The 15,928-nt window shown below is 40.2% G+C and overlaps 1 protein-coding gene across 5 annotated transcripts; it reads left to right on the plus strand.

Moving 5' to 3' along the window:
• Positions 1–1,563: 1,563 nt before the first annotated feature.
• LOC104421382 (serine/threonine-protein kinase TOUSLED) lies at positions 1,564–11,933 on the plus strand. 5 transcript variants are annotated; one of them, XM_010033301.3, is made up of 16 exons: positions 1,564–2,362; positions 3,557–3,646; positions 3,873–4,070; positions 5,532–5,582; positions 5,746–5,853; positions 6,022–6,066; positions 6,399–6,511; positions 7,291–7,357; positions 8,176–8,242; positions 8,796–8,893; positions 9,013–9,192; positions 9,364–9,577; positions 9,715–9,979; positions 10,497–10,551; positions 10,802–10,963; positions 11,516–11,933. In XM_010033301.3, the coding sequence occupies exons 1-16, from the start codon at positions 2,102–2,104 to the stop codon at positions 11,609–11,611; spliced, it is 2,070 nt and encodes a 689-aa protein (XP_010031603.1). In that variant the 5' UTR covers positions 1,564–2,101; the 3' UTR covers positions 11,612–11,933. The 5 variants fall into 5 exon arrangements, with proteins under 5 accessions (XP_010031603.1, XP_010031601.1, XP_010031602.1 ...); XM_010033299.3 differs by having other exon boundaries at positions 1,565–2,362; positions 5,743–5,853; XM_010033300.3 differs by having other exon boundaries at positions 1,566–2,362; positions 5,743–5,853; positions 9,367–9,577.
• Positions 11,934–15,928: the final 3,995 nt, after the last annotated feature.

The following is a 15,928-nucleotide window of genomic DNA, read 5'->3' on the forward strand; positions in this document are numbered from 1 at the left end:
GAGGCTCGCCGCCGCCGGGCGAGGCGGCCTCGGCCTCGCCGGATCCGGGCGAGATCGAGCTCGCCTAGGCCGGCCAGGCCGGCGCGGTCGGCCTCGCCTTGATCCGGCGAGGCCAAGCTTGCCTAGCGGCGGGCGGCGCGGCCTCGCGGGCCACCCCGCCCGGGCGAGGCCGAGGCTCGCCGGGCGAGGTCGGGCGGAGTCGGCCTCGGGGGACTGCGAGCCTCGGCCTCGCCGGGCCGGCGAGCCTCGCCGTGGGTGGGCGAGCCGCGCCGCCCTCGTCGGCCGGCCGCCCATGCCATGGCGAGCGACGACCGGCCAAAAGAAAAAAAGAACAAGAAAATAAGAGGAAAAAGAAAAAAATAAAGTGTTTCTCAAAAGTGTTTGAACAAAACACAAAATTTGTGTTTCTTTTTTTTTTTTTTACTTTGTTCACAAAAGAACAAAAAAAAACATAAAAACTGTTTAAAAACACAAAAGAAATATAAACAAACACACCCTTTGTATCCGATCTCTTTCTCCAGTAATTTTTATCTATAGCAATCCCCGGGCTTCTGAATGATCGGCATATGTGTAGATAAATCTTCCAAATGGTTTTGTTTTGAATGGAAAAGGCGAAAAGGATATGAAACAATGGTCTAGTACATGCGCAGGAAAATTGGCAATGTGGCAATTTCATCCTAGCGAGGAACAATTGATCTGCGCTCACGGAAGTTTTTCCCTATCTCTGCATGGTCATTGATGTTGGACAAATGATATGGTTTCGAAAGATATAAATCGGGAAGGTGGATCTCCCATTTGAGCATCGCAGGACCGGGAGGACGTGTTCAAAAAATTTCTCAGTGTCAGGATGGTGTCTGGAAAGATTAGAATCGAGAATGTAGTCTCTCTCGTTTTGTGAAAAACTTCTGGTATTTTCTTCTAGGGCTCCGTCTTTTCTGAAGCACGGTCTCCCGAGGGGAGCGTGTACTCTTACGGGGCGGTGGTTCTGATGGCTTGTTCCCCAGAATTTGCCCTATCCTTAAATTCTCTGGAAATATAGGCAATTCCTCTTCACTTTGCAATAATAGATGTTAATTCAGTCGACGATGAGTTTAGTCTCATCAGTAACTCCGAACCTCGACGCCAATTTTTATTTGTTAAGGAAAACTGATTCTCCGGTTGTTTGTTATCTTGAATGACCATTTTCAAGTTGTAAGAGCATTCATTCTAGGGTTCTCCAATTTTCAGTTTAGACAAGGACTCCAATGCAAAATGGTTAATGGGTGTGTTCTATGGGCATTTCAGCAATCCAACAGCACAAATCTACAAACGCAAGCTGGCAAGGCAGTAAAGAGCTTCAGCTACTGTTTCTGGGTCAAACCAGATTTCAGATACAGCACCAAAAAATAGGAATGTCATTCATTATATGCACCCGCCGGACACGAGCCCGACATGGCAGGTGCCGATTTTCGAATAAAGGGCCGACCTAAGCTCGCGAGACCTATTGAATTCACCTGGTCACATGTACCAAGCTCCCATTGCTATATGCGTACATATAAGCACTACCACGGCATCATTTTTTATGCTGAAAAAGGACACAATAACCCTCAAATCCCTCTCCCTCTCCCTATTTCATATATGACCAAAACTCCCAGGACAGATTTTGAATCTATGTCTCCTTTTGCCGGAAAGTACAAACTTTGCACCATCTAGAACTACTGCAAGCAACCCCTTCTCTCTCTCTCTCTCAATTGATTTGATTTGATTTGTAATCTCCTCCTTCACAAAGTCTCCTCCTTCAACAAACCAAAATCTCCAGATTCAATCCAAAACCCTAATCCCCACTCTCTCCCCACCCCCACCCCCGTGAATTTCTTGACCATCTTACCAAACCCCCATATTTTTTATGGGCCATGCAATCATGTGTTAACCTTAGGCACCGCCCGCAAGGAGGCCAGACGAGAGAGTCCCCGGCCGCCGGTAGCACCGCCATTCTAGGGTTTCGGATCCGATCGTGAGCCCCGAGCTCGGCCCTTTCTCTTCCGACGCGGAATGCCCCGCGATCGGACGAGCTCCCTCCCGTGAAGAAAGAAGAAATTTTTCCTTACTTTCTCCGGCGGCAATGTCGGACGACATGCTGTTGCATCTCTCCTCCAACTCGTCCAACCAATCGGACCAGTCCACCAAGTTCGCGAAGCTCGAGGCCCGCTTGGTCGGAAAGGCCTCCTCGGCCGTCACTTCGAGCTTGCCCCCGCCGCCGCAGCAGCAGCAGCAGCAACAGCAGCAGCCGCAGCAGCCGCAGGCTCGGCCCTCGGTGTCCTCGGCTTCGAAGTTCGCGGACGATTTGGTCGCGCAGTCGAGTTCCAGCGACTCCGACGATGATGTGAGAGCTCCTCCTTTACTTCATTTCCCCTGTTGTTTAGGAGACCGGCGCCAGCAATGGCTTTGATGATCTTGCCTTTTGTGCTGGATAGATTAGGTTCTTTGCTCAGCATTGCTGATTATTTGGTTGAAATGAGATACTCCTTTCCTTGCGAAGGTTGCTAGCTGTGATTATCGCTGAGCTTTTAGGTGGTAGTTACTCAGTTCTCATTTTATGGACAATCAGTTGGATATCATACTCGTTTTAGATGAGTTTCTCGTCAATCATGATTGATCGATGCGTTACGCTTGTACAATGAACACGTAATAAGGTTAAAGTTTGATACAATTTCCTGAATCTCTCCTATTGTTGATTCGTACACGTGTTTATAAGAATATGGTGAAATTAAATGGGGATGGTCTCTTGCTTGGTTATTGGCTTTATTCTTGGCCTTAGCAAAGGCCTAATTTATGGAAACACTGCGAAACGTATGATCACTTGCAACTATTCACGAGGCTCTTCGATAAGGCGGTTTTGCGATTTTCCAGTGGTATTCTGTAGGAATTTTTTTTGGTAATTTATTCTCATGTTCTATTGTTTGAGTGAATATGAAACTTGATCTAATAGATGAACTAATTTAAGACTCTGGATTTTGTACATCATTGCTCTGTAAATAGTAACATTCATGTGGTTCATAGTAATTAACTATAAGTTGGGTTACTATGGAGGTCTGAGGAGAAGCGCGCAATACTGTGCTCCTCTATAATGGTACCAGGGTATGCCCTGAGGAAATGTTAGTTTGGTTTTTTGAGTTATAATTAACTATTCATTCTGTTGAAGATGATATTCCTTTGACACGAAACAATGGATAGAGTAGGTTAATACCAACCTGATGATTTTGCTAATTGTTCGGTATTTATCTTGGCACGGGCTAATGTTGATGTCTCTGCTTGTATAACTAGTGCATGCTTTTCTGCCAAATTCATTCTGTTAGGGTGTCTCGCGTGCTTGTTTTGCATTTTGAGAAATTCTACATGGACTTTCAAAGCATGTTGATTGTGTTCTATGAAATGACATCCACGGGAGTGCTACTGCTATCTCATCTTTTTTAGTGGGTTGAGCCTGCAATCCAATTTTAACTGATTTGTCAGCCTGAATATAGAATTGCCATTTGGTTTTACGTAATAACATCTTTCAAATTCCTTCTTATGCCAGATTGCAGGGGAGTTTCTTATACAAGCTAACACTCAGAAGCGGCGAAAGGTTCAAGTGGATGATAGTTTAACTTTTTCAGAATCTGTGGAGGTATGACCTTGTCCATTGAATGACTATTGAATCTTGAATATTAATTTCTATCGAAAATTAGTCACATTGTTCTGCTTTTACTCCCTTTCCTTCATGTAAAAGTTCGGCTTTCTTACCTTATCTTCTTTTATGTTTTTACGTTGGTTCCACTCACCAAAAAGCAAATCGCTTTTATGGGACATATTTGTGGACAAAGAAAGCTAATGGTCTGGTAATTATGACTCAGGCAGTTGATAGTTTGGCAAAGATGGCAGAAACCCTGGAAACCAAGGTTAATTTTGATGTTGGTAGGAAAAAACATAGTCGTGGTAGGTCACAGTCTGGAAGGGGTCGTGGGTCCAGATCTAATGATCAAACGAGATCACAAATTTCTGCATCGACAATTTCATCACTTAATGGACAGCTTGAGAACTCGTATCATAAGGTACTATTTCAACCTCTCATTATCACGTATTTTGGAATTAGCAGTCTCTAGCATTTCTATGGAATGCATGAAGCATGAACTGGTGTTCATTGAAGTGGGTACTTTCTCATGGGCACATATCACATGATTGTTGCACACTTGCTAAATTTAGGTGTATGCAAACTGCCTCTGTAAGAATAAACAATTAAACAACTTATGATTATTTACATTCCAGTTCAACCTGCTAAGAGAAAGGAGACAAATGTAGAGTGTCAACTCCACCGTTATTAGACCAATGTCATGATGTTGATCGCACTTAGCTTTAAATGGAGATGTGCTTAAATGTGTTTTTGTTATGCAAATTCTACAATAGAGCATGGTTTATCCATGTTAGCTTCTTCTGTTGATGTTAAAGGCATGAAGGTTGGGTTGAATAATTTAGAACAAAAAATTCAGGAACCCAGATGAACAAAAACAAAACTTCATTGATGTCATTGAATATCAGACAGGGTGTTGATTACACCTATTAGTAAAGAAAAGTCAATGTCAATATCATTTGGATGGTGAATAGGGCATGGTGTTGCATGTATTAATTTTGAGAAGGCTTCATTTGGATATGTTTCAACTAATGATTCTTTTCACAAAAAAGACTTTGGTCCATACTGCCCTCTTTCTTCATTTTTCTGGTTGTTGTAAGCTTTAAAAGGACCGTGATGATTTTTTAGAGACTGGCAATTTTTCCTTTCACACATTTTAAATGATGTCATAGCAAATAAATAACTTTTTCTGGTAAGAGCTCGTTAAAGTAGCATGACAGGTCAGTAATGCAAAAAATTGCCCATTTTCTAAATGGTATTAATTGCATATTCACTCATCTGCTTTAATTGCATATCCCTTGAATATGAGTTGTGGCCTTTTCTGTTATGGTCAAGTTGAGTCTATCGAGGCGTAAGAGAAATCTTGTGCGAGTTTTAAGGGAGAACGTTGAGATAAGTAGACAGTGAGCATTAGAAATTACTATCTGTATGAGTAAATATGCATCATAACATGAAGGTGAGTAGATTGTCTGAAGAACCTGCTGCAATCTCCTCTTCACTCAATCTTTACATTTGAAATTAAGGGAAGAATCTGATGGTTGTTAATATTTAATTACTTTTGTTAGAAGAATTCTTGAAGAGATCAACATTATGAATATCATGGCTCAGCTCCCACTAAGTGTTGCGCTTTCTGGAGATTTATAAACAGAGATTTATCTTTATTTCATGGTGGACTTATGATATTCCGTTGTCAGTAGGCTGATAGTATTGTATATGAGGATATAAACGAGCTGATGCTGCTTGCAGTGCTAAATATGCTATCTTTTGTAGGCTTTTGACTGAACTTATCTGCAAGCAAACTTGTGCTTTGTCCTGTTTAACTGGTTGATTGTTTTGTTACATTCAGAAATGGAAATAGTAACTAGTCATTTATCCTCATTTGCAGGATACTAAGCCTAAAGAGCAATTACAAAATGACAGTCACTACTCTTCAGAGGTATGCTCTTTTCTTTTAATGTGATGTGTGAGTTATATTGAGATATTGACTGCTCTGCAAGTGTCACTGTTCCTTGCATAAACTCAGAGGATATGGAACATTATGTAATATTTCAATTTGATAGATCATGTTGTTTGAATCTCTATATGCAACTTTTTAGCAGGAGGAGGTTTTATCTTTACGAGCAAAAGTGGCAGCATTGGAGGAGGATTTACGTAAATCACGGAAAGAGACATCTGATTATCAGAACCTCTGCCGGCAATTAGAAAAGGTGTGGCATTTAGATCTTTAAGGGACTGCAGGAAAGAGGATAAACACTAGGTGGAAGCATAAAAGCAATTGAAAGACCTCATCCAATTTCTCACCACCTCTGAACCCACCATCATTTTTTGAATAATTTTTACTCCTTTCTAACTGTTGTTGATTTCAATTTGGACAGGAACTTAAGGACCTCAAAGACCATGAGCAACAAATGAAGCCAAAGGTATGTGTTTGGTCTGAATTTGATCAAGGACTTGCTGTGTCTGTGTTTTAGGAATCAGGTTTGGAGTTCTATGCAAAAACAAGATTTAGGCAATAGGCTTGAGTTGTGTGTGGAATCCCTAAATTGATAAGAAATGGTTGTACAGAGTATTTCAACTTTGAGGTACTTTGCTAATTGTCCATAGTACTTAAATTATTACCTAAAGGGTTCCAGGGATGCATTTTCCATTGTTCGTTTTCCTTGGAACGACTGCTTTGTTACTGGATTCTTCTCGTACAAATCATAACATGTTGGGCTACTATTTGACTGGTTTTTACCATCCTTCTATGCAGAGAACTAAAATAATAGCTGACCTGTTGATATCTGTTTCAAAAGCTGAACGACAAGAAGCAAGGCTCAAAGTCCGGCAGGATTCTTTGAGACTTGGCAATGTTGGTGTAACAAGGTATATCTTTTTCTTTAGGTGCATGTAAATGATATTTCCTATTGAACTTGATTTTAGAGCCTGAAAGATGTTAGCAGAGGATGAAAAAGTTTATGGAAAAGTCAAGATGTTTGAATTCACACATAAATCATCAAATGCCTGACCATTTAAGATGAAAAAAAAGTGATGGTGGAACACAATCTTCCTTTTCTTTTCGTTCCTTTCTCTCCTTTTGCTTGGAATCCAATTGTATAGCACGAGGGCTAGTGACACGCCAGACTGTTTAAGTTCAGAAAGAGGGACTTGTTTTGCACCTGACTTTGGATCTTAAGCCGAATTCGCATTCTCTTTAATTCCACTTGCCTGGTCGCTGAGGAAAGCAGATTCGAGGCGAGGTCTTACTATAAAGTATTCTGAGGGCATTGATTTACCCAACTATGTGATTTCAAGACATTGAAAATGAGTCAAGTGCAGTATTAACACAGCACCAGTTAATGAAACATGTGAAATTCATTAATTGTAGCTTTAAAAAAAATTCTAAGTGAACAATAAAAATATTCATATCACTGTTCTTCCGATAACGAAGTTCAATATGAGAAAGCAAGTCTAAATTGCTATTTGATGGGTCGAGTAACCTCTAATCTCTTTTGATAACATAATAAGAACTACGCTGCTGGTTAATTGCCTTAATTGTTATTTGCCATGGTTTTCCAGATTCAAAATTTGAGAATATTCAGCTTTTTGCCATATAATTTGGTTATTGTTTGTTTTGGAATTCCATTTCCATTTATTTGTTGCAGAGCTGGAACTCTTATATCTGAAACGTGGGAGGATGGACAAGCATTAAAAGATTTGAATGCTCATCTTGTACGTAGAATTTCTTTCTTGTGGATCTTCTTATCCTGTCTTGTGGAAGCCTCTTGCATATTTGCACTCATTTTGGTGACTGTTTCCTTGTCTTTTCCTTATTTCTCACTCTATCTCAATTAGTTGTCTCCATTCCACATGAACTAAAAAAGGGGGAAAAATGGGTTTCTTGTAATTCTTGAGTGCTTGGTGAACAAGCATTTTTAGATCGAAACTTTCGTAATCGTCACCATGAGTTCACATAAATGATCCAGTAGTGAAAGCTGCACGATGGTGCACCATAATACACATGTTTTTCAAGAGTAGAAAGAAGTTAGGATAGAAGCTTGTGCGAAATTTAGCCATCTTCGTCCTTTCATCTCTATCTTGATTCACCAACTTAGCTAAAAAACTATAAAGCTCTGAAATACTTGTATGAGTTGAAATACTATGTGCCCATAAAAGAGCATTTTCTTCATGCTTCTGGTGAAACATTTAACACCCTTTTTGGCTTTATATAACTTATTACACTCATGTAACCCATTTGAATGGCAAAGAGAATGTTGGGAAGCCAGTTAGCACTTGTGTCAGAGCCTACAAATTTAGAAAATTAAGCTAGAAGAAGTTCGGAGTTTAAAATCTGTGGAGCTCATTTCCTATATGATCATCTTAGACACGATTGCATTTCTATAAAGAAGCTTTTGTCACCTTGCAAGTGGAAGTTGTGTCCTAATCTTTCAATGATTTTCATCAATTATGACAGAAAATTTCCCCTGGAATTCGTTGATTTTCCCTTGTTCTTCTTTCTGATCTTTTTTTGTGTGCATTTGGTTCTTTAGAAACAACTATTGGAAACTAGGGAAGCTATTGAGCGGCAGCGGAAATCCTTAAAGAAAAAACAAGCTGGTGAGCTTCTGTTGCTAAACATGATAATTATCCTTTGCTGCATCTGTGTGGCTTTGGCATATTTGTGCAGTGTGATACGGAAATGTTGCGTGTATTTGGTCTTTGTATATGGGGTGAGTCTTAATACAAGGTATTCCTCATGACCTTACTCATAGCTATTAATACTTTATTTTTATGTTTTATAATGGTTGGCAAAAATAGGGTTAATTCTTAAGCTGCTTAGCCAGGCTAATGCTTTAAGCTTCTGGACTGTATAAAGTTCCAACAAGTTCTAACTTCTGTTGCTCTAAAAGCTGTTGCATGTCTGCAAAAGTAAGTTTACCTCTCAGATTTCTTTGTGAAGATAAATTCTTATAATTAGTGGCCTATCTGCAGCTCTGAAACCTTCTGACTTTTGTTGCTTTGGGGCCATTTGTTATACACAAATTGTTTGAAGTACCCTTTACTGTTGTTATGCTTATGCCATGCTTGGGAGTGTGCCTGTATCTGGCATTTTGATTATTAACCATGCATCAAGAGATAAATAAGGCACTGATGATTTGTAACCTCCAAGACAAAGGTGATGGACCCGATGGTGAAAATGGAGTTCCGGAAGAGGATTTTCTTCTCCAGGATGAGATATATAAATCTCGTCTAGCCAGCATTAAACGAGTGAGTTATTCTAATTATTCTGTTTTCAATACATTTTTACCAGTTTTTTTGGTTCTGCAAGCTTATTAAACTTGACAATCACAAGCGTTTTTCTCGACTGATTGGTGAGTTGGTTCCAGGAGGAAGAAACTATCCTACGTGAGAGAGATCGGTATGAATTTGAGAAGGGAAGGCTCATAAGAGAAATGAAACGCATTAGAGATGAGGATGGTTCTCGTTTTAACAGTTTTCAGATCCTCAATCATCGATATGCCCTTTTGAACCTTCTTGGCAAAGGTGGATTCAGTGAGGTTTACAAGGTCAGAGCTTTGTGTTGAACAAATTTAATGTTAAACTCTCTGTTGTACTTGTTCTGGTCATGGGCTTCCTTTTTCTCAGAAAGAGAGCTGATGACAATTTGGTTTTTGTCTATTTTGGCTTGTGTAAGAAAATACCCTTTTCAGTGATCTGAACTCTGAAGAAATTTCCAGCAGGCATATGATTTGGTAGACCATAAGTATGTTGCATGCAAGCTGCACGGGCTGAATGCTCAGTGGAGTGAAGAAAAGAAACAAAGTTATATACGTCATGCAATCCGCGAATATAATATTCACAAAACCCTGGTGCATCACCATATTGTTCGGCTCTGGGATATTTTCGAGATTGACCACAATACATTTTGCACTGTGTTGGAATATTGTAGCGGTATGTACATCTATCGATTGGTCGTTTGTTGTGCAGTTTGGCAACTGAGATGTTCTGTATTTGACATACAAAAGGCATCTGAATTGTCTATCTGCAATTCCCTAAAACTTTTTTTTTTTTTTTTTTTTTTTGTCCAGGTAAAGATCTTGATGCTGTCCTGAAAGCAACGCCGCTATTGCCTGAGAAAGAAGCTAGAATCATTATAGTGCAAATATTTCAAGGTCTTGTGTATTTGAATAGGAGAGTGCAGAAGATCATCCATTATGATCTGAAGCCTGGAAATGTTCTCTTTGATGAATTTGGTGTTGCAAAAGTGACTGATTTTGGTCTCAGTAAGATAGTTGAAGATGATGTGGGATCTCAGGGGATGGAACTAACATCCCAGGGAGCTGGGACTTACTGGTGAGTTATTCAATTTAAGTTGCATTCTCTTTTTCTGTGTCCCTAGCATGTGTTAATCATCATTGAGGACTTAAGAGATGAAAATGAGGTTCTTATATATCTGTTACTTTAACCTGGGCTTGAAATAAAAGAAACTCTGATAAAACTGACCATATGTGGTAGGGGAAGAAAGTAAGTCACTTTTGAGGCATGGAAACTGAAATATCTGATTTTGTTATCTTGTGCAAACAGTTCTTATCTTCTAAGAATGTGTCATACTTTCTTACTGATATGTACTGATGTTCAATGACACTATGCCACAGAGTTTTTTTTTCTCATTGAAGAATTTTTATACTAGTGCAATTTCTTGTGCTTCCAATGTCCTCTTCTCTTATATTTTGGTTGTCGCAGAACTCTGATGTTCACGTACTTTGCTCTTTGGCTGATGTATTTTGCTATTTATGTAACAGTTCCATTCTATAACTTATTCCGTAGGTGTTGAGGCTGGCATAATAATTAATTTCTTCCGAGATTTCAGGTACTTGCCTCCGGAATGCTTCGAGCTGAGCAAGATACCCCTGATATCATCGAAGGTTAGTGGTTTTCTGTATCATGTTCCTTATTGATCCGTTCTTAACCAGGGTTGCTTTGTCTGGGATGTATACATTGTCAGCTGATAACTTTGGCTTTGTAATTAAGCTGATCCTCTTTGCTAGCACACGATATCTATCCAAGATCTGATACAGTGCAATATGTGAATCGACTTATTATCAATCAAAAACAAATTCATGCTATGTTTCACTGGTTTACCTCCTCCTGAGAATTGGTTTATTTTCTAAACAGGTTGATGTATGGTCAGCTGGTGTTCTCTTTTACCAGATGCTCTTTGGGAGGCGTCCTTTTGGGCATGACCAGACCCAGGAAAGAATACTGCGCGAAGATACAATCATTAAAGCTCGAAAGGTTGAATTCCCTTCAAGACCTACTGTCTCAAATGAGGCAAAGGTATATTATTCTGTCTCTTGTGTGTTGGTATTCCCTTCAAGACCTGCTGGCTCTAATTTTTTCTCCTCTTTTTCAACATTTGCATAGTAGCGACAAATTTCATTTCCATAAATATATCAATTAGCGATCATTCCGTTACTTCCTGTGGCTTGCGAGACTATTGACTAGCTCTTTTTGATTAACATACGCGGGTCAAGTTACTTACCATCTGCTGCCAGTATATTTTGGTTCGCTCAGTGTACAGAGAAGAATGGAACTTATATTGGAGATTTATGTTTTAGCTAAGAGCGACATAGACAGTGCTGTTGGGTCAAAGCTACTTAAAGTTTTATCTTTGTATATCACTTGTTTCATTTAGATTTATTGTCAATTATTACGAATCTCATGTAGGCAACTTCCTGTAACTATTCAGCTGCTACGACTTTCGGTGTATAGTCCTTGTAGTAATACACTGCTGAAAACAAACATATAGGATGGACTTCTTACTTAAAAATTAGGAAGGATGTGCAGAAGCTCGATGCTGATTCTCTACGTGACTTTGATTCTTTGCAGGAATTGATTCGTCGCTGTCTAACGTATGATCAGGCAGATAGACCGGACGTCCTGACGATTGCTCATGATCCGTATCTCACATACACAAAGAAATAGTGTTAATACAGACAGGTAAAGACGCCTGTAGTGTAGAGGGCAAAAAGCAATTTTTTTTGGCTGAAAACAGTGAGAAATGAGTTTCTATACCCCAATGGAATTTTGTACAGGTTGTAAAGGTCTGTTAATTCCCTTTTTGTTGTTGCTTATTTACCCAAAAACCCGAGTTACTTCCTTTTTTGCAATTTCTCCCCTTCTATTTTGTCACAACATGTTCATATTTTATAATTCTCTCCCCCAAGACCAATTTTGGACTTGCCATCCTCATGTAATTGGTTGGACAGCATGGTAAGTTAATTTCACCATGACTTTTCTAGCTTAAGTCTTTTCATTCCAGCTCTGTATTTCCTCAGCACCACTAAAGAATAGTTCCTCCATTGCAAGTGCAATCTACCCAACATTGGGGTGTCAAAAAAACCCGACCTGACCCGAACACGAAACAAGTATAACACGTGTTTGGGTCTTGATACTATTTGAGTAACACAAATAAAACAAGTAAAGTAAAGAAATATGTTTCAGGTCGGGTCAAGGTTGGAACATTGTTCGACCCGAAACACATTATACTCCCAAACAAGCAACAAACACAAACAGGAAACACGTTCTCATCTTTCTTTACCGTCAAACACAAACATTTGCTTCTCGGCTCTGCCTTCTTCTTCGATGACTGTGCCTTCGTTCATGACTGCCAGTTCGACCTCTCCTCCGATCGACGCACCTCTGCCTTGCTGTCGCCGTCGCCACCCCTCGTCTCAACGCCGGAAACCTAGTTGCTGCCGAATCAGTCGATTGTCGCCATCCGTCGCCGAAAACCCCTTAGGTTCGTGCTTCCATCGATTTCTCGATCCGCGAAGAGCTTTGGCGTCCTTCTTCTTCAGCACCTTCCGGGTGGAGAACTTGGAGGGCGCTTTGCCCGCCAAGCACTCTCTGAACTCAGCGGGTATGGTTTATTCCTTTTTTTCTTTTGGTTCTTTTGCGAGGGGAAAAGGATGGCAAAAGAGGATCCTTTTGATTTCGTTCGGGATTGCGATGGGCGTCAGTGATGGAATTTGGGAATTTTGGAGTGTGGAGTGGTGAAAAATCTTTCTGGGTCAGCTCGGCCGCTGTCTTCTGCTCGTTTCTCAGTTGTAGACACGGTTTGAAATTCAACAAGCATCACCTCAGTTTGGATGTCTCAGCATACACACTTCTAATTCGTGGGTTATGCAGAGCGGACAAAGCTGATTGGGCTTACCTTCTGTTTGACGAGATGGTTGGTCAAGAAATAACTCTAAGGTATCAGACATGTCGTTTGATGCTGGATGAAATGAGACAGAAGAACATCTATGATGCTGCTGAGAGGATTGAGGATTTCACGAAGAAATTATGAGCACAAGGTAAAATCTGTATAAGCTGACATCTAGTTTGATATGGCCTGGATGTTACAATGAACAAGTAGCTGCAGCCCTCAATATTTGTGATCCTGCTTGTTTGAATAATTGCCATTACTCTGAAGCTTCAAAATGGACAATGTTGTGAATCATGAATTAGAGTCCAGCACATTATCGAAAGCAAGGGTTCAGCTTGGTGAGATGACAAGTGCTTTTTAGTGCGTTAGATGGTTGGACGGACTTTGGTTTGGACAAAAGCAGTCTGAAATCAACGAATGCACTCAAGGAAGGTTTTTGAAATATGCACTGCAAATTCAGAATATGGGAAGTGTGAATATCCTTGTTACACATCTTCAAGGTGTTGGAATGGTTCGTGTGTGAAACTCCATGGTCTCTTTTATTACGATCTAAAGGCGTTATGTCTACTTACTGGAAGCTTGAGTCCTCCATGAATACTAAGTATATTATAGTTTCTATTGCAAGAGTCCAACTATATCTATATAAAACCTTGGTCGATATGTTAATCAGACAGAGCTCTCCTTTTGTGTTCATAGAGTGGTTGTTTCTGTTACTGATGTGAATCTAACTTAAAGAGCATCTTTGGAGCTTCATTTGTGTCCTTTCTTCCTTATAAGATTGTAGAAAGAGGCCAACAAGGTCATCTTTGTTAATTTCAAATTTGTTGCAGCCTAGAAGCAAAGAGAGCTTGAGTTAAATGACCGACAATTGCCTTAATCAACTGTAGCCACAAACATGCTGATACAAAGTCCTGCGTTTCTGGAATTTTCTCAGTTGTAGACACGGTTTCATCATCATCAGAAAAAAAAAAAAAGAAGAAGAAGAGGAAAACCTGGAAACATGACCCGACCCGACCCGAATTTTTGATGCGAGTCTAATGTGTTTCGGGTTAGGCTGGGTCGGGTCATAGTATGTGACTCTTATGTTTTGGGTCGGGTCGGGTAAAATCAAAACCCGACCCGACCCAACCCATTTACACCCCTACCCAACATAACTTGTTGCAGGATTAGCGCATTCATCGTGTAACGCTAACATTGCCATAAAGGGTACCTTATAATTCATCTTCATCCATCCTGTGCAGTACATTGAAGGTTCTTAGTTTGTCATTGGAAATTTTGCCCATGTAATTCCTGGGATTGTCACTTTCAAGTGAATTCTGCGTGCTCGAGATTGCAAATGCCCAACTAAAGCTTGAGAAATAATTGTAAGTGAAGAACAAGTGAATGTGCATTAAAGTTAAGGAAAGCGAATGCGTATTACCAGTTACAAGCATTTTCAAAATGAAACATATCTTGGGTCGTTCAAGCTTCCTATTTCTGTATTTCGTGAATTAGAAGTCGACACAAATGGTGCGCTTGGAAACTCTTTTGGGGAAGGTCCTTGGGGAATGAAAGGTGTTTTCCAAAATGCAAATTGTGTTTGGTAAATTATATTGTAAAAGTTCATTGTGAGGTAACTTTAAGGAAAATAGTGTTTGGAAAAAATAAGAGTTGGCCGGCCAAGAACAAGTACTCGCCGGCGAAGGGCGGGCGGGCGGGGTGGGTCCGGTAATGCAGCCGTCCGGCAAAGGTAGGCGGTTCGGCGAGGGGCGCACGACCCTCGTTGGAGGGTCGCGGTGACCAGATCTGCGACCAGATGGGTTGCGCGAAGGTTGCGACCTCCGTAGAGGTCGCCTGAAGGTCGCGGCTGGCGACCCATTTGGTCGTGAGTCGCGCGAAGGTTGCGACCTTAGCGGTAGGTAGAGCCATTAAATGGGTGGGTTGGGTCGGGTCATTAATGGTCCGACCCATTAACTCATTTATGACCCATTTATGCTTAATGTAATTTTTCGACCCAAACCCGACCCAACCCATACCCAACCCATACCCGACCCGACCCAACTCATATTAATAAAATATTTTCATATTTAACAAATTTAGAAAAACTTATTCCTATATTTTTAAAGAGTATATTATTAAAATACTTCCAATCTTTTATATATATTATTTTTTTTAAATTGTATTGCTAAAATATTTTTATACAATATAAATTTAATGGACATTTTTTTATAAATTTTAAAATGATTATTTAAAAAAATCGAAATTTAATTATTTTTTAAAATTTAATTAAAAATTTAATTATTTTTATTAATATATTTTGATATTATTGATCATTCTTTTTTAAATATAATTTTCTTTTTCTTTTTCTCTTTTTCTTCTCCTTCTTCTTCTTCTTTGGCCGGCGCGGCCACGATGACGGCCGGCGACCGGCCACGGGCGAGCCTCGAGCTCACCGGTCGGCGAGCTCGAGGCTCTCCCCCAGATCGGCAAGGCTTGAGCCTCGCCCGACGCCGACGAGCTTGAGTCTCGCCCGACACTGGGCGAGCTCAAGTCTCGCCGGATCACATCTCGCCGACGCCGTCGTGAGTCGCCGAGAGCGAGCTCGCGACCTCGCCGCGGAGGCTCGAGCCTCGCCCGGCGGTGGCCGGTCACCGGCCGTCACGCCCTTCGCGGCCTGAAGGAGGAACGAGGAAAGAAAAAAAAGGGTTTATACCCTAAAAAACCTCCAATCTGACACTTGTGACAAATTTACTCCAAACTATATTTTTGATTACAAAAACCCCAAATTGGTATATCTTTGACAAATTTACCCAAAACCCACTTGTGACAAATTTACCCTATGTTAGTTTTCGTTAAATTTTATTATCAAATTATTAAGTTAAATGACACGTGACGGCCGATATACCAATTTAGGATTTTACGGTCACAATTTACAATTTTTATGATTTTTTGGTGGTATTAATCCAATTTAGCATAGGGTATATTTGTCACAAATTTACCAGTTTAGAGTTTTTTTCTGTCGAATAAATTAGTTTGGAGTAAATTTGTCATAAATGTACCAATTTAGGGTTTTTTATAGTCGGTCGAGGTAAATTTGTCACAAGTTTACCTTT

The sequence above is a fragment of the Eucalyptus grandis genome, chromosome 10 (genome assembly GCF_016545825.1).
Source record: "Eucalyptus grandis isolate ANBG69807.140 chromosome 10, ASM1654582v1, whole genome shotgun sequence".
In the NCBI taxonomy this organism is placed as follows: Eukaryota; Viridiplantae; Streptophyta; class Magnoliopsida; order Myrtales; family Myrtaceae; genus Eucalyptus; species Eucalyptus grandis.

Coding starts and splice junctions, on each gene's coding strand:
- LOC104421382 (XM_010033299.3), top strand. CDS start 2,102: ATGTCGGACGACATGCTGTTGCATCTCTCCTCCAACTCGTCCAACCAA. Junction 6,512..7,290: donor GGCAATGTTGGTGTAACAAG/GTATATCTTTTT, acceptor TATTTGTTGCAG/AGCTGGAACTCTTATATCTG. Junction 8,894..9,012: donor GTCTAGCCAGCATTAAACGA/GTGAGTTATTCT, acceptor AGTTGGTTCCAG/GAGGAAGAAACTATCCTACG.